Genomic DNA, 22,755 nt, shown 5'->3' with positions numbered 1-22,755 from the left:
CATTCTCAACAAGGGGAGGGATGTGCCCCTTTGCATGTGGCTGATGTTATGTGCATGCTAACATCACTGACTGATTTAGTTTCCTGCAGTAATAGAAAAGGGTGGCCAGAAAAGTAACCAAAACAGTTTTAAAGGGATAATGTTATATAAATTTGTGAAAGTTGTCCTATACTATTCTATATGCTCCGTCACAATTCTTTATCGAATTTCACCTAACAGAATGGTTGATATCAGTACCACCAGAAGTTTATAAGTTATTTTCCATAAGCATGACACTTCATATACTTCGTAATGCTAGAGACCTACTGAGAGCTAGTTCGAGAACGACGTGAGAATAGATTACACTCGGTGTAGCAGTCCATCTTCCTATTTAGTCCATCCTAAACCTTTGACTTCGCCTCATCGGGCATCGTTTAACGAGAATCTATGACGTTTCACCTACGTCACTTCATGACAAGTTTTCAGTAAACTGTGAGAAACTTATGGAACATATTTTATAAACACTAGTGGAATGTTTCAGAAGTGGTTTGCTTGAACTGTGAAACCCTAGCTATTAACCCTGTTTAGAACGTGCTTTTTAGATACTTAATCCCCATTAAGCATAATCTTTTCAAATCTGAATTTCTTAAAAAAAAATTAGCATAAAGATTTTTCATACAGTTGGACTCAATGACTGTTTAGTGTCTAGGTAGAAAGCTTTCCTGTGTCCACTCGCTTAAAACACTCAGCTAACATCAGAGCACAATCATTTTATTTTGGCAAACGCCGGCTAGCTTTAAAAGTATGGAAAGTTGAATTTAGAAATCACCATTTAAAGATTTACACACCATGAAAACAGAACTTTTAAATAGATGGAAATACGTAATTATCCTCGGTTAACTGTAATTTGAAAATATGACCTAATACGGCGTATTGATTAAGATATTCCGTTAAGACTTTCGCAATGAAATCGCTGAAAGTATGAATTACGTAAAATTAATGAACCAGAAAAATATTTACCTCTGGGAATTGGCTCTTCGGATCTTAAGAATGTTCCACTGTAATTTATCCGGTCGGATGGAGCTGTAAAAAATAAAAACACGAGATTTTTGTAAAATGCGAAACAAAAGTACAAAAATATATATTTATATTAGTTTAGAACTGTTTTGATGTTTATATGAATAAAACGCGAGAACTATTTAAAACTTTTTGAACGAATCATTTAGCTTTTAAAAAAGTGTTTGATTGTGAATACAAACACAATATGTTTTTGAATTTCTAATATGTGAGATTCTTATATAAAAATTCAATTATGTAAATATTACTTTAAAACTTCTCTGAAAAAAAAATCATGAGTTTAAATAAAGTTTCTCAAAGTTTTTAAATTAGTCTTGTCACAAGAAAGGTAAAAAATTCCCGTAAATATTTTCTAAACTTGTCTCACAAGTGTGCATTTGTCAGTCGTTTATTGAACAAAAATACTTTAAAATTATGCAATTAATGAAATATAAGGAAATATTACCGATCTTTTATTTTATTTATGTATATTTTAACTTTAGTCTTCAAGGTTCTTATTCCCACAGTTATATTAATTATTTCTACATTTAAATTGTACGAAATCCCGTTTGCACTAAATGCCTTATCATAATTCAAAAACTTTCAAATATAATAATTAAACAGTTGCTGGTAAACTATCCAAGATCGTCTGCACGGCAGGCCACGTCAATTAAAATGTGTTACTATACTCATTATTGAACATTCTAATCATATGTGCAAGCCAAACACTGTTGGAGCGTTTACTGATATAATAAACTAAATCAGTAAGATAAAATAAGCAGAATCTTTTTTGTTATATATAAAGGGAAATGCTTGTAGGTCCATTGAGCGTTTTAAAGAACCTCTTAGTTTGCGATACTAACAAGAAAACTTTATGCGATTATTAAAAGAGAAATTTTCCAATAATCAATAAAAATGGGAAAATCCGGTATCAAAGTTTGCCAAATATAAATGCCAACATGACCAAAAATTTACTTTCAATCGTGATTTGTGGGATTTCTTTTTTCATTTTCGAAGCAGTTTTGTGTACTCCGTACGCTGATGTAACGTGTTACTAATAGAAATGATCTCAAGGTTGAAAAACGTTAAATGTTTAACGATTCTTTATGGAACCTTTCTACTAGATTTATTCAAATGAAATTATTGAATACACTTCCTTTTATCTCTAAACCCAAAAAATCAGCATAATATAAAGTGGAATACTATTTCCTATCTTTCAGAAACCATAGAAATATCAATAAGTAATGAAATTTCTAGGTGTCGAGTCAATAGGTTTGGTCAAATAGAGGACATAAAGAAAATGGGAATTTTCTTTAGCGGGAGACATAATTATGACACTTAATTATAAATTTCATTGAAAATTACGCATACAAGAGTAACAATTTAGATGAAGGTTAAAGTGTCAATAAGTAAATGCTTTTTGTAGATTTTGAATGCTTCGAATAAATACATTTCATTGATAAACATTCTGTTGTGCTCACAACTTTCACTGGAATGTTTCATTACCTTGTTACTTCGTTAGCATCATTCTCACTTTTCAATATACTTGTGCCATAATTTTTCCAAGTAGCATTTCTAATTTAAGTCATACATGTTGTCGATTTTAATTTGAAAAGCAAATTTTTGTCTGTCTGTTAGTAACGTTTAATATATAGTTGCTGCGACTTATCATATGTAGTGTGTATATCTAGTTTAAGAAAGATTTTATGCGTTTTTAGTATACTAAATTTCCTTTATCTAGAAGTTCAAATTTATTCATTTTTTGACGGCGTAAATCAGTTCATTTTGCGCTCGTCATATAATAGTTTAATCTTAAAAGTAATATGTATTAAATAAACAATCTTATTCAATGCTCTTTATATATACAATCAATGCCTCTATCTATGGTAGAAGAGGTTTATGTGGTTAAAATATTATTATAATATCCTGAATATATCAGAATTAGTACTTATAAGCTAGTTTTGTTTTTAAAAATCATAAATAATTCGGTAACTAAAATATTATAGCCACATTTTAAAACGGATATTTCTCAAGACATATGTATAAGTGCCTTTTCTATTTTCGATCTAATATTAATGATAGATTTTTACACTACTAAATTATAATTGTTAACAAAAATTGTAGTTTCAACCGATTTGATACACAGTGTAGAAAAGTTTAGAGTGCCCAGAATTCGTGGGACTTCGAAAAAAATCATAATACTTTCCAGACACATAGGTACAGTTACAGTTTGAAAAAGAGCCGAGGTTAATATCGATATTATTTACTCATTTTATTCCAAAAAATTCGATAAATTATGGCAATCTTATCTTTTTTCACTGAATGTTAACGACGTAAATTACTTCCGATGATACCAAAACAATAAATGAGTAATGTACACTCCAAAAATCTTTCAGACATGAAGTTCACGTAAAGCCAGGCTCATTAATATCCCATTCCCAAGGCAATAAGCGCGGTTACGTTTCCGATATAGTCAAAAACACCCGGAGACAAGTAACTCACGTTCTAATATTACTTTTCCAAATATATTTAAATACCCGTGACCTTCTATTCCTTATCCTGTAACTTAATGAAAACGACATCCAGTCGTAAACTGTATTTTGATATTTAGTCGCACAAACCAGGGCGTTGCACTTTCTGTCTTTAGGGCATGAATGAGGCACCGTCGCTATATCGCTAATCAGCGGAAACGAAAGAAATGCGTATTTACATGTTCAAGGTAAGAAGACATCGTTGGCAAAGCGGAGTGTCATACTAAACAACGCTCATAGGTAAAACAATAATTTCTTGCCTTGACTTCAGTCGCTACTAAGATTGAAAGTAGTATTCCGGTGAAGAGAGCGAGTGTCGATCGTTTTCTCTTCCCCCTTGTTCTATTGAACTGGACTTACCACCAGCTGATTAAAAGTCGGGAACTATTTCTACTAGCCGAGAAACCGAAGCCAAATAGTCAGAGCCCATAAGCCAGAGAGAGTTCCTACTAAACCTCTCGCTACATGTATGTAAGATTAAATAAAACCTGATCATTCTTGAAATTCCAGCCTCGGTCTTCTTCTGCCATTGAACCCGCCTTGAGATTCTACGTGAACTGCAGAATTATGTATACCGTAATGCGTTCTCCCAGACTATCAGACGAACCTTTTGAATTTCAATATTAATTTCCCAGACTAGTTTTATTTAAGAAATCGTTTATTCGTTATGTAACAATAAAAGTAATGATGAATTGAAAGTATATTTATTATATAATTTAATAAAGACTCAAGAGGTAGGCCTATCATGCAAAACAGGGGCTCTTAAGATACCGGTTTAAAACTAAACGTTTCCTTTTCTGATAAAAAAAGTTAACTATTCTTAGGAATTTTGGTGGAAAAAACTAAGATAAGAAATTTTTATAATTATGTCTTCTAAAATGAGAATTTCAATATCTGTTACTTCAAGCAATTACTTTTTTACACTTATCTTTTACTTTTTGACGTCTTTGTCTACAAAGACAGTTTTTATTAATAATTTATCAGACCCAACTTTCAGTGATTTAATTTATTTTCAATACCTAATAAAAATATGTTACGAATTCAATTTGATTGCATTCAATACACCGATAAATAAAATCGATTACGCGTAAAAGATCTGTTTTCTGCAATCTATATACTTTTCTTAACGACTCAATCTACAGTCAGGGAAACATAAGTAATATTTTATCGATAAAGGAAGCAATTGGTCCCTGGCAAAACAGATACATTCGAGGGCACGCACTTGCTGTATAGTTTCACTTTTTTCTCGATCATGTTTTTTTAAAGCTGAAGATTAAAAATAATTCCGAAAAATCATATCATCATAATTCTTCCCTGATGTTTCATCCGGAACCATCAATTAATACGTGGTCCATCGCGAACATTTAAAATGAGAAAGTCTTAGATTAGTTTACGTTAGAACCACTTCGCTACTAGATTTAGAATTATGATTTGTATCTTAAGTAAAACTAAGTTTCATTATCCACTAAGCTGTAGAGTCGTAAAAATATTCTAAAAAAATGTAGCGAAAATTTAAAGATTATAATACAAGAAGTTGGAAAAAGACGCTAAAGCAAGAATATTAACAGAAATGGTCTAAATTAGACTGATGCGAAATGTTGTATTAAAATATGACACTATTGACGCCAAGATCGGTCATATGACAGCCTAACTCTCGAGTGTTATCTTCTTATTCATGTTCTTATGTTTTACCAAAAATTATTTATAACTAAATAATTACATAAAATAGTAGAATACCATAAGAAAAGTTTTATTCTATTCGGAGCTCTAATCTAATTTCTGCTATGCAAATACAGGCCTTTCTTCAAAACATTTTTCTTATCAAAAAATACTCTACTATTTAAGGAATCTAATTTCACTAATGTGTGGGATACCACGAAACGTTAATTACTATCTGAATTTTATACTTTTGACCCATTTGCAATCAAATCTTCTTGATCCTATTACATTAGTTGCCAGTGCTGAATCAAACACTAGTTAAGATATCCGGAAAAAGAGTTAGAACTAAACAGTAGATAATCATTTTATCCACTATTTGTTCATAATAATGTTTTTTTTTTTAAGTTTCATTTATGGGTTAATTTTAAAGCTTAAACGTTACAGGTCTAGATAAGGCCGTTTTTAATATGCTTAACTGCTAAAGGTTCGCAGACCCAATCAGGTTGATGTAGTATCAATCTGCGGAAAAATTATCTTCGTAGAATTATAAGTTCATAGGGTATGTTCCATAAGTTTGTCACTGGTTACTGAGAGCTTGTCATGAAGTGACATAGGTGAAATGTGATTGATTCTCGTAGTGGTGAGGCGCTGTCCAAGAGTTAGTAATTGTTAGTTAGTAGTAAATTGGAAAGTGGACAGCAAAACTGAGTGTAGTGAATTCTCGCGTCGCTCTCGAACTAGCTCTCAGTAAGTCTCTAGCAGTACGAAGTATAGGTAGTATCAAACTTTTGGAATATATCTTTTGAACTTATGGTAACATATAAGGTCAATTTCTGACAATGATTAAATCGCGGGACGTTAATGCAAAGAAAAAATAAGATGACATTTAGGAACAAAGTAACGACCATGGCAGAAACCAGTGGGCTTTTATATTCACGGAAAAACATTGTTTATGTCAAATCAGCAAAACCTAAGAACGAAACCGGTAAGTTATAGCTCACGGTCCACACTCGATAACGTATATATACCATGCGTTTCCTTCAATAAGCATAATTCAGTCGTGCGTAAAAAGCTCGCTGACGTCTTGTCAAGAACCCCAAACTATTTATTTTACATAAGATCCTGAATATTCGTTAGTGAAAGCATTTTTTATATTGAGAGACATCTGTATTGCGTTGGGAAATTTCTGTATCCCGTTTTCTCTACCTACCTCTTTGAAAACGTCTGTATTTGAAAAAGATCTGTCTCGCACTCCCAAAAGGTTTTTTATAGCTAATGAAAATGTATTGTGCTCTTTCCAAGATTTTATCCAATTGAAGGACGGCTTTTAAAGGGATACTCAGAGCTAGAATTTATCTTTCTAATCGAAAGAGCGTATAAAATAATGAATATATCAATTGGAACCATGCTTCAGTCCACAATGTTAAAAAGATACAGACATTTAAGTTTCGTATACATTACGCGTTAGGTCTCGCCATGAAGCAATGGGTAGAAATTGGTATACAGTATACATTATTTTATACACTCTTTTGCTTAAGAAAGAAAAATTTCTAGTCCGGTGTATCCCTTTAAGAACATAAGTATAATAAATAAAAAATATCAAGAAATATCCGTGATTTAGGAGCTTAAAAGGTAGTGGGAATTACTTAGGAACAAAACGTTCGTAGTTCAATGAAAGTGGAATGCTTGAGAAGTAGAGAAATGAGCAGTATAGTCAGTTAAGGGCTTGGGATGAGCCTAAATTGCAATGGGAGAACCGGTTTTCATGTGAGAGTTTAGTTTCATTGAAAGCCTTAAACTGAATACAGTATTTTTTCATCTAATTTACATTGAGTTACAGGGAAAATATAACAACTATATATAACACCATAAATTTTAATCTACCATTTAGTTTCCATGTCTGAATGGGATCTATAGTGAACTAGGAACATACCCTTCTGCAAAGAGTTTGCAAGTTCTCTCCCTACTTGTTAAAGAAGTTTTCCTTCGCGGTCTTACGCTGTTTCTCCGTTCCATCAAAATTTGTGGTAATAGTTAGTATCGGGTGATGACGGTTAGCTGTGGCATTTTAGATAGCCACCACCCCACTAAGCATTGTAGAGGAACCAACTTGTAAAAAGGCCAAAGGCTTAGTGTAGAAAATCTCTCTTTTTCACTAGGGAAGTCTCGCTTATCCACTAGGGAAGTCTCTCTTATCCACTAGGTAAGTCTCTCTTATCCACTAGGGAAGTCTCTCTTATCCACTAGGTAAGTCTCTCTTATCCACTAGGTAAGTCTCTCTTATCCACTAGGGAAGTCTCGCTTATCCACTAGGGAAGTCTCTCTTATCCACTAGGTAAGTCTCTCTTATCCACTAGGGGAATCTCTCTTATCCACTAGGGAAATCTCTCTTATCCACTAGGGGAATCTCTCTTATCCACTAGGGAAATCTCTCCTATCCACTAGGGAAATCTCTCTTATCCACTAGGGAAATCTCTCTTATCCACTATAGGGAAATCTCTCTTATCCACTAGGGAAATCTCTCTTATCCACTAGGGAAATCTCTCTTATCCACTAGGGAAATCTCTCATCCACTAGGGAAAACTCTCTTATCCGATAGGGAAATCTCTTATCAACTAGGGAAATCTCTCATCCACTAGGGAAAACTCTTATCGACTAGGGAAATCTCTCTTAGGCGCTGACGTAAAGGAAGAGGGCGAGAAACTTTCAACAAATGACCTGATGATGGATACTTAAAGATTATTTGCTTATGATATTATATAAACATCTGAAAACTAAAATTAAGCATTGACAGCTGTTTATCATGTATCTTAAAACTTAATTTTTTTAAATGTCACCACAAATTACGCTTGATTTCAAATAATTCGAAAGCCTATTTTCCTCAGCTAAAATATACTTTAAATATAAGTCAATAAACATGCGGCAAAATTTCGTTTGTCTATATTAATTGGTCAATCAAATTATATAAATTATATATGATTGAGTGTTTGTATATAAATTCTTCATATTTCAAAGTTTAATAGCACTGTTTAATTAAGCGCCGGAAGCAGGAAAAAAATCATTTCTCTAATGACTCTTGTTATTAAATGGCCCGTGGCGGTTCTCATAGTGACGGTCTTTAATGAGTTTAAAGTTATGATACTAAATTGGAATTTTAATTAGGGATTTAAAACAAAAGGATTATGACACAATGGGTTTTTAATTCTTAAGCATTTCATGAATGAGTGGGAATAATTTTATTTTTGAAAGGATGAATATATGTGAGTTGTTACTTTCACGCCTTCGTAACTACCTTCTTAAGCGAAGCGACTGTAATGTACCTTATAGGCAAGCTTCGAGGATGGTTTGGCTTTGCCTTAAAAAAACCTCTGTGTGACAAAGTATACTAATGGAATATGCAAATTAATGTTCGTAGATATACATCATACGTTAAATTTTTTTTAAAAGATAAAGCCGTATCATTGAAGCTGGCTCTGAGAAAATTTAGTTACTAGCACGTTTGGTTTCGGATTTTCACATTTGTTTCAACGTTAAGGAGAACTTTAGTTAACTACAGATAGTTTTCTTTCAATGTAACTGAACAAAAGTACTTTTTCAAATGGTTTCATGAAGATATCTCAGATTATATCAGAATGCCATAAACCAGATCGAGATAAAAATACAGCTCAATAAGTGTTGGACAAAAGACAAGAATAATGACTTCTTTTTCTATTTTCGAGTTTCATTAATTACTCTGTCTTAAGTCCAAACAATTAAAAATAAGAAAACAATTACTGACGTTTAAAAGGAAAAATTCCTTTTAAAAGTTAGTTCTGTTTATAATATAATATTTGAAAATGAAACTGCCTGTGTATCAACAATATAAAGAAGGGACGAACTGTTAAGTGTTTTACTTAAGCATATATGCTTTAAGCTACACTGTGAAGCAGATCGTAGAGCTCGGCATTTTCGATCAATTATCCACAAATTGGTGGATAACCGATTATTTATAAACAAATTTGTGGATTATAATACGATTTAACATGTAAGTTCCGTGGATAATTTTCGGGTATGGATAAAGATAAAATAAAGTGGATAATTGATCGAAAATGCCGAGCACTAAGCAGATGTTGAGGAATTAGAAAACTAGTGCCTCCTGACTGTATTGTTACTTGTATCATATTTAATATTGTAATTTAATGCGTATTTACAAACTGAAATCCACTTTCCGATTATTTTTTATTGGTCCTTTGCTTTGAGCTAGTTTCAAGGCTCCTGGCCCATTCGACCGAAACCCATTCGACAGAAACCCATTCAACAGAATCCCATTCGACCGAAATGTAGCCGAATTTGGCGGTAAATTATTGCAGTAATTTGGTCTAAAAAGCCTCTATAGTTATCTTCTTATTAAAAAGGTTTTAGCCAATTAATGTTTTTATATTTTGTACGTAAATATATGAAAAATTAAAGGCCATATTGCATAACTTTTTGGGAACTAATTAAGGTTACCCCCCATTTCACTCAAATTAAAACACCCAATTCCCATTTACCCAAACCTCAATTCCCAGTTCTCCTATTCCAATCAACCCAATATTGCAAACCCAAAAAGACTCAGAGTAGAATTTGATAGTTTTATTTATTAATTTTTTCATTCCATAAGGGATACACTTACTTGAAGTGTATAACCGCTCCGAACCTAATATAACAGTAATGTTTTGGAAAAGGCATATTATTTGAGCAGTGAACGAAGCTAAACAACAACATTTTGGAAAAGGCGTAACATTGTTAAATGATTTATAAAATATTACTAACCTAACTTAACCAAACCTAACCTAACATAACAGTAATGTTTTGGAAAAGGCATATTATTTGAGAAGTCAATGAAGCTAAACATCAATATTTTGGAAAAGGCGTAGCATTGTTAAATGATTTATAAAATATTACTAACCAAACTTAACCAAACCTAACCTAACATAACAGTAATGTTTTGGAAAAGGCATATTATTGGAGAAGTCAATGAAGCTAAACATCAATATTTTGGAAAAGGCGTAACATTGTTAAATGATTTATAAAATACTACTAACCTAACTTAACCAAACCAAACCTAACATAACAGTAATGTTTTGGAAAAGGCATATTATTTGAGAAGTCAATGAAGCTAAACATCAATATTTTGGAAAAAGCGTAACATTGTTAAATGATTTATGGGTCATTCCACACCGATTCGAACGACCATGTTACCATGGGTCGGCCGATCTTAATGAAATTTTAACCACGTTAACTATCAACTATTTGATGGTGAAAGCCCAAATTTTAGACCAAAATATTAATTAGAACCAAAAGTAGAGGCTTTTGAACAAAAGTCACGTTTTTAGGTGTGCGCCATGACCATATTCGTACCCCTAAGCATATTGTTGAATAACGTTTTTGCATTTTGATCAAATTTTGTAATATTTTCAGATAAAGGGTAATATAACCAGTAGAGTTCAATAGTGCTAACGATATGTCTCTATCTTGAACGGTTCTCTCGCAAATAGGGGTCAATTTCAAAATTTCGAAGAGCGGGGGGTCAACTTTGAAGCAAAACCCTACAAAGGCGTTAACTTCGATTTTTTAGTTTTTATAAGGTATCGATAGCCCTATTCCTAGGCTTTAACGTGATACCAGATTTGTTCGTGATATTTTGGTTCTAAGGCACAAATAACGTAAAAAACCAAATTTCAAGAAAAACAAATTTTTAGGCGAAAATATTTTTTTTATTTCGCGAGGAAAACCATTATTTAGCTATAAATAATACTTGTGCATTGCCTAGTCATATTTTGGGAATTGTCAATTTCCCTAAATATGCCTAGAAAGTTCCGATTTAACTTTGTCGTTCCTCAAAAACCTGCTAAAGGAAGTCATTTTCTTCTTTGGTGGCTTCCAAAAGATGAGGCCACATACACGTCTTTATCGTATTTTGCTGTTACGAACTCTACAACAGAAATATCATCAAATGTAATTGTATTCACGTTGGTATCAACAGAAATATCATAAAATGTAATTGTATTCACGTTGGTATCAACAGACATATCATAAAATGTAATTGTATTCACGTTGGTATCAACATCCTCATCTATTGCGACCATAACATTTGTGCTGAACGAATCTCGTGCAAGTCTGCACATTTATGTGATGTGGAAGGAATTTATGGTGGCTTCGAGGGCCAATGACAGTATTAGCCTTGGAAAGATGTTATAGTTGATGAAGTTTAACATCCTCTTTCGAAGTGTAAAAAAATTAGTACAAGAATTCTTCTTGCTGGCCATTCATAGAATTGTAAAGGCTTTAATATTTGATAATTTTCGATGTTTTGCAAGGAAGCACGACATAACAATACCGTCACTGGGGCTTTCACCATGCGAATAATCAAAGGAATTCCATTCTGCGGCTAGTCAAAATCACTAGATTCGTTCAGCACAAATGTTATGGTCGCAATAGATGAGGATGTTGATACCAACGTGAATACAATTACATTTTATGATATTTCTGTTGATACCAACGTGAATACAATTACATTTGATGATATTTCTGTTGATACCAACGTGAATACAATTACATTTGATGATATTTCTGTTGATGCCAACGTGAATACAATTACATTTGATGATATTTCTGTTGTAGAGTTCGTAACAGCAAAATACGATAAAGACGTGTATGTGGCCTCATCTTTTGGAAGCCACCAAAGAAGAAAATGACTTCCTTTAGCAGGTTTTTGAGGAACGACAAAGTTAAATCGGAACTTTCTAGGCATATTTAGGGAAATTGACAATTCCCAAAATATGACTAGACAATGCACAAGTATTATTTATAACTAAATAATGGTTTTCCTCGCGAAATAAAAAAAATATTTTCGCCTAAAAATGTGTTTTTCTTGAAATTTGGTTTTTTACGTTATTTGTGCCTTAGAACCAAAATATCACGAACAAATCTGGTATCACGTTAAAGCCTAGGAATAGGGCTATCGATACCTTATAAAAACTAAAAATTCGAAGTTAACGCCTTTGTAGGGTTTTGCTTCAAAGTTGACCCCCCGCTCTTCGAAATTTTGAAATTGACCCCTATTTGCGAGAGAACCGTTCAAGATAGAGATATATCGTTAGCACTATTGAACTCTACTGGTTATATTACCCTTTATCTGAAAATATTACAAAATTTGATCAAAATGCAAAAACGTTATTCAATAATATGCTTAGGGGTACGAATATGGTCATGGCGCACACCTAAAAACGTGACTTTTGTTCAAAAGCCTCTACTTTTGGTTCTAATTAATATTTTGGTCTAAAATTTGGGCTTTCACCATCAAATAGTTGATAGTTAACGTGGTTAAAATTTCATTAAGATCGGCCGACCCATGGTAACATGGTCGTTCGAATCGGTGTGGAATGACCCTTATAAAATATTACTAATCTAACTCAACCAAACCTAACCTAACATAACCCAACCTAACCTAAAAAACCAAAATAAAATACCTCAGCTATAACATCTAATTTGCAAATCAACCTAACAATGCAATATTTCTCATTGTGAAATCCTTAATACTGCTGAATTATAAATTCGCCTTCTTAATTCAGCACCGGCACGGAAATTAAATCCGATTCTTATCGATTATTCACAATTATACTTATAATTCGATTTTAGTAAACTCACCTTCCTCATGGAGATTCGAACGAAGATTTTCTGCGTGAAGATCCGACGCCTTACCACTAGACCAAGGTGGGACGCAGACCACTTAAAAATCAAATAAACTATTATACTACCTTGGAACTTTCGGTAGAAGGGAATTCGTTCCAATGGGATTCGATCGAATGGGAAAATATTCCCTTTTAATAGAAAACCGCCATTGGGCTAGATTTTAAAATAGTGGCTAGAAATTTTCGGACGAATGGGATTCGTTCCAATGGTATTCGGTTGAATGGGTACTCCGTTTCGCTCATGGATTCAGATCGAATATACATACCAAGAAGTGATATCTAGTTTATTAGGAAGAAGGTATAAATTCGCCACATTTCCAACTTTATCTCCAGTCCAAACGTAGGTCCGGAGTTATTCCCCGCCTCTAAATTACAACCAGGATCTCATTGGTTCTTGAAAACTCACGTCAGCGCGACGCGAATGACGAAAATTACGTATTTTCCGACTGAGGAGAGGTGAAATAGCCCGGCCTCACTTTACGTCCCCCCTTGTATTTTGAAAGGGGGACTAGAACTATGGTGCGAATATTATACCATCTCCCTAATAAACTAGATATCACTTCTTGTACATACGCATAAAAGAATTTAGTAATAAATTGTAGAGGGAGAACTCTTTTTCGTTAAAAATAATTCCCTAGTTACTAAATAAATTTTCAAAAAGATTGTGAAGGTTGGGTGCTAATTGTAAATAGAATGTTATTGATTTAACCAAGAAAGAATACGTAGATTTCTTCTACTTGGAATGTTTTAGTAGCCATAGACCTCATACTTACATGTGCTTAATACTTTGCCCTATTCAGATATATAGGACAACCGTCGATCCCAGGTTTACTCACTCAGAACACGCAAAGATAACTTTTTTACATTCGGGTTCAAGGCTCATAGATCTAAGGAGTCGCGACACAGGTCGCTAGCTACGTTAATATCAGTTGTTATCCCAGTTCAAATACGTTTTGCATGACGTCAGGAGTGGTGGTTTTCACACGTCCTCCCCTTTAACTTTGGCTGGTAAACCCGGAAAATAGTCCGTTAAAGATTACAAGTAGAAGAAATCTTTCCGGGCTTTTTGAGGCTTTAGTTTTAAGCATAAAATATCACTATCTGATAAACTAATATTTTAAATATTGTCTAAATGTTTACCAAAAGTGAATTTTTTAAATTCTTATCTAGCTAAAGTGAACATTCTTAAATTTATTGATATAAATGCCATTAAAGTGAAAGTTACCAGGAGTCAATAACACTGGGATTACTAAAGGAAGGCTTTCCCACATACCCTCTTCAGACTTTAAGACAGACGACGCGACTCTAAATATTCAAGAGTTAAAGTAGATCATGTTAAGAAATTGAAGGTATGTGTTGGTCAGTTCTCAATGATTCACATATGCGGAGATGATAATGGAAAATAGTGGTAGAAAAAGCAAGAAATGTTGATTTTAACTATAATTTTTCCTTTCGGAAATAGCTAAAAAATTAGTAGTAAAAAATATAATTTGTGAAGAAAGTACTTGGTTTTAAACTTGAAACACCGAAAGAAGTCTAAGAATTTCTGTTTGAGGCCTTAAATAATAAATACTCCTAACGGCCCTGCATGATGAGGCATCTTTCTCAGCTGTCAGATATTCCAAATTATATGCACAATTATTAACTAAAAACTGAGAAAAAATTATTGAAATCATGTAATAAACGTCAAAAATAAATTTTAACTTCCCTTTTCAGACTTGAACCATTTCGATAAAAATATTCACTTTCGAAAAATAAAGCTTAACCTTTAAAATATTCCCCCGAATTTTTTTTTTGGAATTTTCACTAAACGGATTTTGACCTCCAAAATTAATTTATTTGGTACGAAAATAAAGTTCTGATTTTTGCGCTTTAAGGCTGCCGTACACTAAGGCTTCTCACGAGAGATTTCTTGCCCGTTAACATTTTTTATATAGAAAATAAGAAGTCACGTTCTAGGCACTCCAACTGCACTTTCTTCATTCAAGCAAAGCATTTAGAGTGTCTTGAACTCGCAACTTTGCAAAAGCCCCTTTTACAACCATCACGTACGAAAGAAGCGAACCGTATTTTGATAAGTCAACGCTATTTTTCTCTATTTGTATATTTCTATATTTATTTTCTTAAACCATGGTAAATGTACACGCAAAATTTGAACAATAAGTTAAAGATATCTCAGGGAGCCCAGTGGTCCTACTACTCCTATAAAATCTTAAATTTTTGAACCCGTCCTATATTATCCTATAATTTCAGGAAAGGTCCTATAATATCCTATATTTTTTACTTAGTGGAATAAATTTTCGTATAGTTTAGCATCTAATTTATCAAAATTTACCTGTTTTATCAAGATCGCATATGACTTGACCAAAAAAACTGCTGAGCTCGCTTAGCTCGCTCAGGATTTTTTATATATTATATTTTTATTATGTTCCTCTTTTCACTGTGAAATCCCATTTCCCTCTTTTTTAAGATTTTCCTACGTCGTTTAAGCAAAAATGGTACTATTTATGAATATTTTTATTCCTATATTTTCCTGAAAAAACACCCATTTTTCTCCTATAAAATCCTATAATTCCTTGAAAAAAAAATCCTGTTTTTCCCATAAGGAATTTAAATTTTTGGCTGGGCTCCTTGATATCTCTAAAGGTCAACATTTATGGGCATGAAACCCATACAGCACATGTAGTTCAAATTTATCAGGATTGAGTTAGAAGTTTCAAATTTAGTTAGAAGTTTCAAATTTAAACTCCCTAAAGCTCGGCATTTTCTATCAATTATGCACAAATTGGTGGATAACCGATTATTTATAAACAAAGTTGTGGTTATAATACGATTTAACATGCTAGTTTTGTGGATAGTTTTCGAGTATGGATAAAGATTAAATAACGTGGATAATGGATAGATAATGCCGAGCTCTATTTTGTACTTTAGGTTTTTTGTATGCAAATGAGAAGGTACAAAATAAATATGAAACAAAATGTTTTAAAAAACAGTCATATATTCAATTTAATTCCCTGACTTTTTCCTATACGAAATCATCGCAGCTTTAACTGAGTATTTTAGGCAAAACGTTATCAAAATTAACAGTACATTATTAAGACAGTGGTTTGTTTGAATGTTGGTTCTTTTAGAGCTCGGCATTTTCTATCCATTATCCTCAAATTGGTGGATAACCGATTATTTGTTAACAAATTTGTGGATTATAATACGATTTAACATGTACGTTCTGTGGATAATTTTCGAGTATGGATAAAGATAAATTAATGTGGATAATGGATAGATAATACCGAGCTCTATTCTTTATGCACCTCACTTTAGTTTCAGTGTCCTAAGTGGATTTTCAAACACACACGCCTTTCGATAAAATATTTTATGATGTTTAATAATACGTGCAAATATATTCTTTGTTGAGGAGCACGAAGCTACAAATCACGCTGTTTCAATCACAGAGATGACAGTCTGAATTAACCCTTTTTTACAGGCCAAAGAAATACGATTTCAGTAAAGACGCTATCCGTTTTAAGATGCAATTATGGGAAGCGAACAAGAAATTGAGAGTATAGGAGAAGCGAGAAATTCCTGTGACCTTGATATTCGTAAGGCGTGAAGGGAAAATCTACCGCATTTCGCTGTTGTTCTTATACCAAGCAACAAATCAAGCAGAGAAAAGAAAAGATGAGATATTTTAATGATAGCTTCGTGGGAAAGTGAACGTTTACTGTCGACGCGAGTCAGTATACGTTTCAGTGTAAGTAACATAAAAAGTATATGTACGACTATGTATTGTTTCAATGTTAACTGCCAGACAAAAACTGTTTTCGAAACTAATTGTTTTGACTCATACTGGAAATTGTAGACCACTCAAGGAAATTATGTACTCTGTTTTAATTTTTAATAATTGAAATCAAGTGAATTTTTGAAAATCACAGCTCATACATTTAGGTCGAGGGGTTTGACATTTACACGAAATCCCGTACGATTCTCGCAAAATCAATAAATATTTCACACAAAATCATGAAATCAAGAAATCCTACACAAAAATCACGAAATCAAGAAATCCTACACAAAAACCACGAAATCTTTAAAGATAACATGAAATGACGAAATCAGAGAAGAAATTTCAAAATCTTTGGCGAAATCCCAAAATCACAAAATTTTTGAAGAAATCGCTAAATAAAAGAAGAAAGCATGAAATCTTTTCCGAAATCACGAAATCTTTGGCAAAATCACGAAATCCCGTACGATTTATTGAGAATGTCGGACCCCCTGGATTTGGCAGTGGCGAAAATCCATATTTGGCTCTAGTTGAACGTTATTTAATTTAAAATCAAATTTCTTCGTAATCAAAACATAAAGATTAATTTCGTGTTTGACGAAAGACTGACTGGTTTAATGATGGCGTTAATTTTTATGAAGGCAGAAGTTGTGCACAAATGCAGCACTAAAATTTTAAAATCTGGGCTTCCCAAAATTAAACAATCACAGTGACAATCAGTTTAGCATTAGATTTGGAAAGAGTCAGATTTATATTTGTTATGTTACTTATGGTTTCAGCTTAAGAGTAGTTTGGAGTCTACAAGCATTTCATGGTTTTTCTCAGTAATACGTGAACAAAATTTCCCTCCTCTTGTTTCAGTATACTTCTAACCTAGAACACATATATACAAAACTATAAGTTTATTTTTATCCTGGAAGAGATAATAGAGGGTTTGGTCCACGGGGACTCGGGTACAGACCATTACACGCTTGTATCGAGCAATTTGGTGAACAAAATAAAATCGTGATGGAAAACTGCAGGCTACATGGACTCGTAAACGTAATTAAGAAAAACAACTCCAAACGCCCTAACTAAGAATTTTCAAAAACAAAGCTGGAGCAGACACATGAAAAGAAAAGTTATGAGGCCCATAATAAAGCTTTTAATACATTTCCTTAGACATTTAAAGAGACAAGGAATGTTTTCTCCAATAGCTCAATAGTGTGACGAGTTACGACGCATGATTTACTGATCATAAATACATCGCACACTTTCCAATTGAAAATAGACCCTTTTGATTTTTGAAAAAGAGGGGCTAGATATAATCTCCGGGGTAAAATAAAGACTGGTTTTTTACCACCTTGTTGTAGGTGAACCCAAAGACGTTAGGCACGGCTTCAACTTACCAGTCCACCAAAGTAATTCTGTTTGAACCCACATAAGCATACTGAATATGGTTAAAAACGAGAATCTCTTTTTACCCCGTTTTTGAAAAGTATCCCAAAATATCCGAAATTTGAAATTACTTTAAAGAAAGATCCAGCGTTGTTAATTGCCTTTCTAGTGGCGTTTAGCTTGCGAAAAAAATATTATTACCTTTCGTTATAAATTTGTTTTAAAATTATTTATTCGAGTGGTCAGGGTTCGAAGTGCAACAGAATCTTTTGCACCAGCATATTGCATACAAGTTACCACTCAAATAATTAAGTCACGCCTTCAAATTGACTTAAACGAGGCTTAAACGAATCGAAAGTATCTTCTGGAATAGTTCTTTCAAAACAAAAGCAAAAAACAATCTAGCATAGAACCACGTCTCTAACCACACAGTTGTTGTTGAATAAGGCATCAAATTTAAAGGAAAAGCTTAGGCAACATACCGAAAAAGAAGTACGGCCTTTTTATATATATAAAAGGAAAAAAAATTAGCATTTAATTAGTCTTGAAAACGTGGACTTCTACGCAGTCATTGGTTTAGTGGCGTCTGATAAATCGAACCACTTACTTAATAGTAACGCGTTTGGTTTAATTTTCACAGGCTGAGAGAGGTTAGGGGTAAGAGGTTCAATTTAGCAGACTCCACTAAACCAATGACTGCGCAGTAGCCCACGTTTTTAAGACTGATTAAATGCAAATTATTTTAATATTTTTCCGTTTAAATTTAGATAAAGGCCGTTCTTTAAAGGTATAACATTATATTACCTAAACTTTTCCATACCTAAACTTTTCCTTTAAGGAAAAACCGGCACTGATGATACCCTATAGGATCAATTGGATATCAATCAAATCCGTTTAATAGCAATCATCAAACAGATTGTAACTGTTTGTGTAGTTTCATGGTTAATAATTACAGTTTTTATTTTTAATTAATATCATTATAGTTTGGTTTGCGTTTTTATCACAAAAAGGAATTCACTTTGCCTTTATAGCATCATGCTTCCTTTCTTTATACTTAGGTGGGAATATTTCAAGGACATTTTATTTAATACTTTTAATTTTGCTAGACGAGTGGATGGCCTCTTTATAAACGCTAAAATTTTCTTTCGTTTCATAAAAATTACATTCTCGATGCAGCTCAATGATTTTGCATGCTACCTTTTCAAAATTACTGTAATTAATATAAAAGGGCTGAAATGCATGCGAGGGAACCAATTAGATTGTAAAAATGTGTAGTAATTGAATTTTTTATTTTATTTAATGTAGGTACTTATTGATATGAATTCACTTTTTAATACCCAAAGTTAATAAAATATGTTCTAAAAGTGTGATAATTCCTGTAATAAGTAATGCTAGAGGCTTACTGAGAGCTAGTTCGAGAACGACGCGTTAACTACACGTGGTTTTGCAGTTCTTTTTCCCTATTTAGCCTATACTAAGCCTTTGACGGTGCCTCACCAGGCGTCGCTTTAATATAATCTATGACCTAAGTCACTTTATGACAAGCTTCCAGTAACCAGTCACAAATCTAATGAACTTATGTTAATAGGAACATATAAGTCGTTCTAGCGGTTCAGTTTAGTTCGATTTGTTAGTATTACCTTTATTCAAATCTTCTGAGCAGTTGCCCTTTTTATACCAAGGCTATTTTGATCAGGTTAAGTCCTAACGCGACTATTAACAACTCTGATAGAACTCTAAATATAGAAAAGTAGAAACTAGATTTTTCACTTCCAATATATATTTAAAGATTGGCACGGTAACTGAACTATAGAATCACTAATGTTAATTATTTTCTTTGAAAATTTTAAGCAGACAATAGCGATAATGTATAAAGCCAATTAAAAAAAATCATTTGATTCTTGTTTTCTTTCAATGACTAAATTATATTTTTATTATATATTATATATTATATATTCTTTATTATATATTATATACTTTTTCCTAAGATCGCAATGTAGCAAAAAAACTAATGTCTACGGTTCTACCATTTTCGAGATTTTTTTCATTCTCCTTTCGGAATTTCTAACAATCGTTTTACTCCTAAGCTATAAATTTCCTCTTGACAATAAAGCCAGAATAATATTTTACCGAAAAAAAAAAAAATATTAAAATAAATTATTATTATGAAAACACACCCTAAAACCACCGATGTTCATCGAAAACACATTTGTCTCGAGGGGGTTTCTTTAAAGGTTAAGTTTATCGTAAAACCTGCTTTTACCGATTTTACTTTCGGGAAGTTTAGTTGAATTTTGTGGTAGTTTTTAGGGTTGTTTTTTTTTTTTTTAAATAAAAGTTCCGTCTTTATCAGATGCAAAATCTCATATTTTAAAATTTAAATCTACTAATCTTCTCACAAGCTTATTAATTTATTCTTGGTGGCTGAGTTATTGTAGTAGCTTCTTTTATTTTTCCCATCACAACTGAGTTTAGAATGTAGAATTTTCATCTAAAATCAGAGTCAAATAATTTCCTATAAATTTGGATGGAAATTTTACATTCTCGGTTCAGTTGGGTGAACAAGATTATGGAAGCCATAGGCCTCAAGTAGCTAAGCCACCCTTAGTTATCGAGACATTAAGTCAATACAAATCAAAGAGTAAATCCATGCAGAAAATAACTATATGATTAAAGACGCTTAACTTGCCTGATATTAAATATTTATAATATATAATTAATTGAACAGAATTAAGACTTGGCTAATCCTTCGTTAATTTTTGTTTTCTTCATAAGTTGAATAGAAATATTTTAATTAATTCAACTGTTTTCACTACAGAAGTTTCCGTTTTTCTATTATTTTTTACTAAATACTTTAAAAAAGCTGACATAAAAACTTGCAGGAAACTACTTGGTTTTCCATTTTACGAGTTCTAATGAAATTTAAACTGAACTGAACTAAGTTACCAAACGTCGAGATTACTACACGTTTTATGATCAGTTCCACGAAACACCTACCATCATAGAAGCTTGACACTTAAGTATTTATAAATTTATTTAAAATTGTAAATTGCAATTTTGAGGTGAGCTCGCTATAAGAATTCAGAAGCGAAATGTTGACTTTTGCACTACGCCTTTGCAAAAGTCAACAATATTAGATATAATAAGAAGACCGCTGAAATAAATATACAAAAATCCGACACAGTACATTGATTATACATGCAGTAAGACCCCCACCTATCTTAATCGACTGTGTTTCAATCAGTTAATTTTTAAACTGACTGGAAAACAATTGCAAAATAACCTTTTCCAAATGAAACTTGAAAGCAGAATTATGGGTGCAATAAATCATAATTACTTACCAGAAAAAACTCCGCTAATCAAGTCCATACAATAAACTGTCACCAACAAATAAGCGACTCCGTTTAGCAGATGATAGGCGCGCATTTTCACGCAATCTTACAATCAGCTATTTTATCTTTAAAGTATATACCGGTAATCGATAAATTATATTTCTTTCACAAACGCGACAAAGAAATCGTTTCAATTCTCCATCAAGCTAGTCGTGATCAATGTCAGGAAGCGGCTCGAGGAATCTGGAGAAACACGTTTCTTCGGAAGCGGTGACAGCCGTCGAAATAACGCTACACTATACTCTGTTCAAATGATGACAAACTTCTCTTTTCGAAGAAGAGACAGTGTTTGTCCGGCACAACCCCCAGGCTATTCAAGCAAGTGCCGTTCCGTTTTGTCCCGAGACCACCAATCGACAGAAATCCGAAACGTTAGCTAGATGCTACACAAAAGGATCGAGTACTCGTCTTGACTTTTCAGTTTTTTTAGTCGCCTTTTATTTTTCTAGCTAAGATGACGTATCTTTAGCACCCCCTCCAAGTTAATGAGTTTGTGCTTCGAAAATTATTTTTACACAACTAGCAGGTTACGCTTCCTCTATATCGGCTTTTGGCCGCGCGTGGTACAACAGTACAGACTCTTCTCTCAAATACTCTTTTGAGATGTTAAATTTTCGTATACGTAACTTTTAAGGGTGGACTGCCCTAGCAAGCTTCGAAGTCGGTTTCTCCACTCCTCCGACCGACAATACAGTGAGTTCTTTCCGCCTTAGGTCGCCAGTTTTTGAATTTCATTCCGGTCTAAAGAAAACTCGAAGGGGAAAAAAGGGGGTATCATCGATAAACCAAATGTTAAGAGAAACACTGTAGAGAGGGGGGGGTTGAATTGAGAAATATTTTGCGCCGAGGCATACCCTCTCGCCGAGAAATATATTTCTGAAACGGCTTCCTTTCTCTTGGAAAAAAGTTATAAAATGCCCTTTGGCTATATTCGAAAGTCCCGATCCTATAATAAGAGAAGATGGTCAAGACCAAAATGTTGGTTTCATCTTATCTTTTTAACCTTCAAATTACACGAATTGATTTATTACACTCTTTCATATGACACGGAGTAATTCTATGTACACTTCTTCAAATAAAGAATAATTTGAATGTTCGAAATGTATGTCTATTTTATTCTAATCTTCTTAACCCCTTACTACGCACCACGACCTACGTTCTTTAATGCACAAGCTAAATAATCGAGTCTAATATGTGCTTTATAGTCTCGTAACGAATTTCATGTTAAAGGGAGTTTGAAATGGTAAATCAAGCGATTTTTTATCTATTCTTCT

At 33.1% G+C, this 22,755-nt stretch overlaps 1 protein-coding gene across 1 annotated transcript in view; it reads right to left on the bottom strand.

Moving 5' to 3' along the window:
* LOC149708765 (uncharacterized) overlaps window positions 1-22,200 on the bottom strand; it is a 34,201-nt gene extending 12,001 nt beyond the window's left edge. The window contains exons 1-2 of the mRNA XM_089864285.1: window positions 21,431-22,200; window positions 1,000-1,062 (exon numbers count right to left, since the gene is read on the bottom strand). Of these exons, the coding sequence (XP_089720411.1) occupies window positions 1,000-1,062; window positions 21,431-21,515 (148 nt within the window). The 5' untranslated portion in view covers window positions 21,516-22,200. The remainder of the gene's footprint in view (window positions 1-999; window positions 1,063-21,430) is intronic.
* Window positions 22,201-22,755: the final 555 nt, after the last annotated feature.

The sequence above is a fragment of the Phalangium opilio genome, unplaced genomic scaffold, assembly GCF_054372755.1.
Source record: "Phalangium opilio isolate 3A_F unplaced genomic scaffold, DU_Popi_V2 ptg000013l_1, whole genome shotgun sequence".
Taxonomy (NCBI): Eukaryota; Metazoa; Arthropoda; class Arachnida; order Opiliones; family Phalangiidae; genus Phalangium; species Phalangium opilio.
Note: the sequence above shows the minus strand (reverse complement) of the source record. Positions and strands in the feature narration are given on the sequence as shown.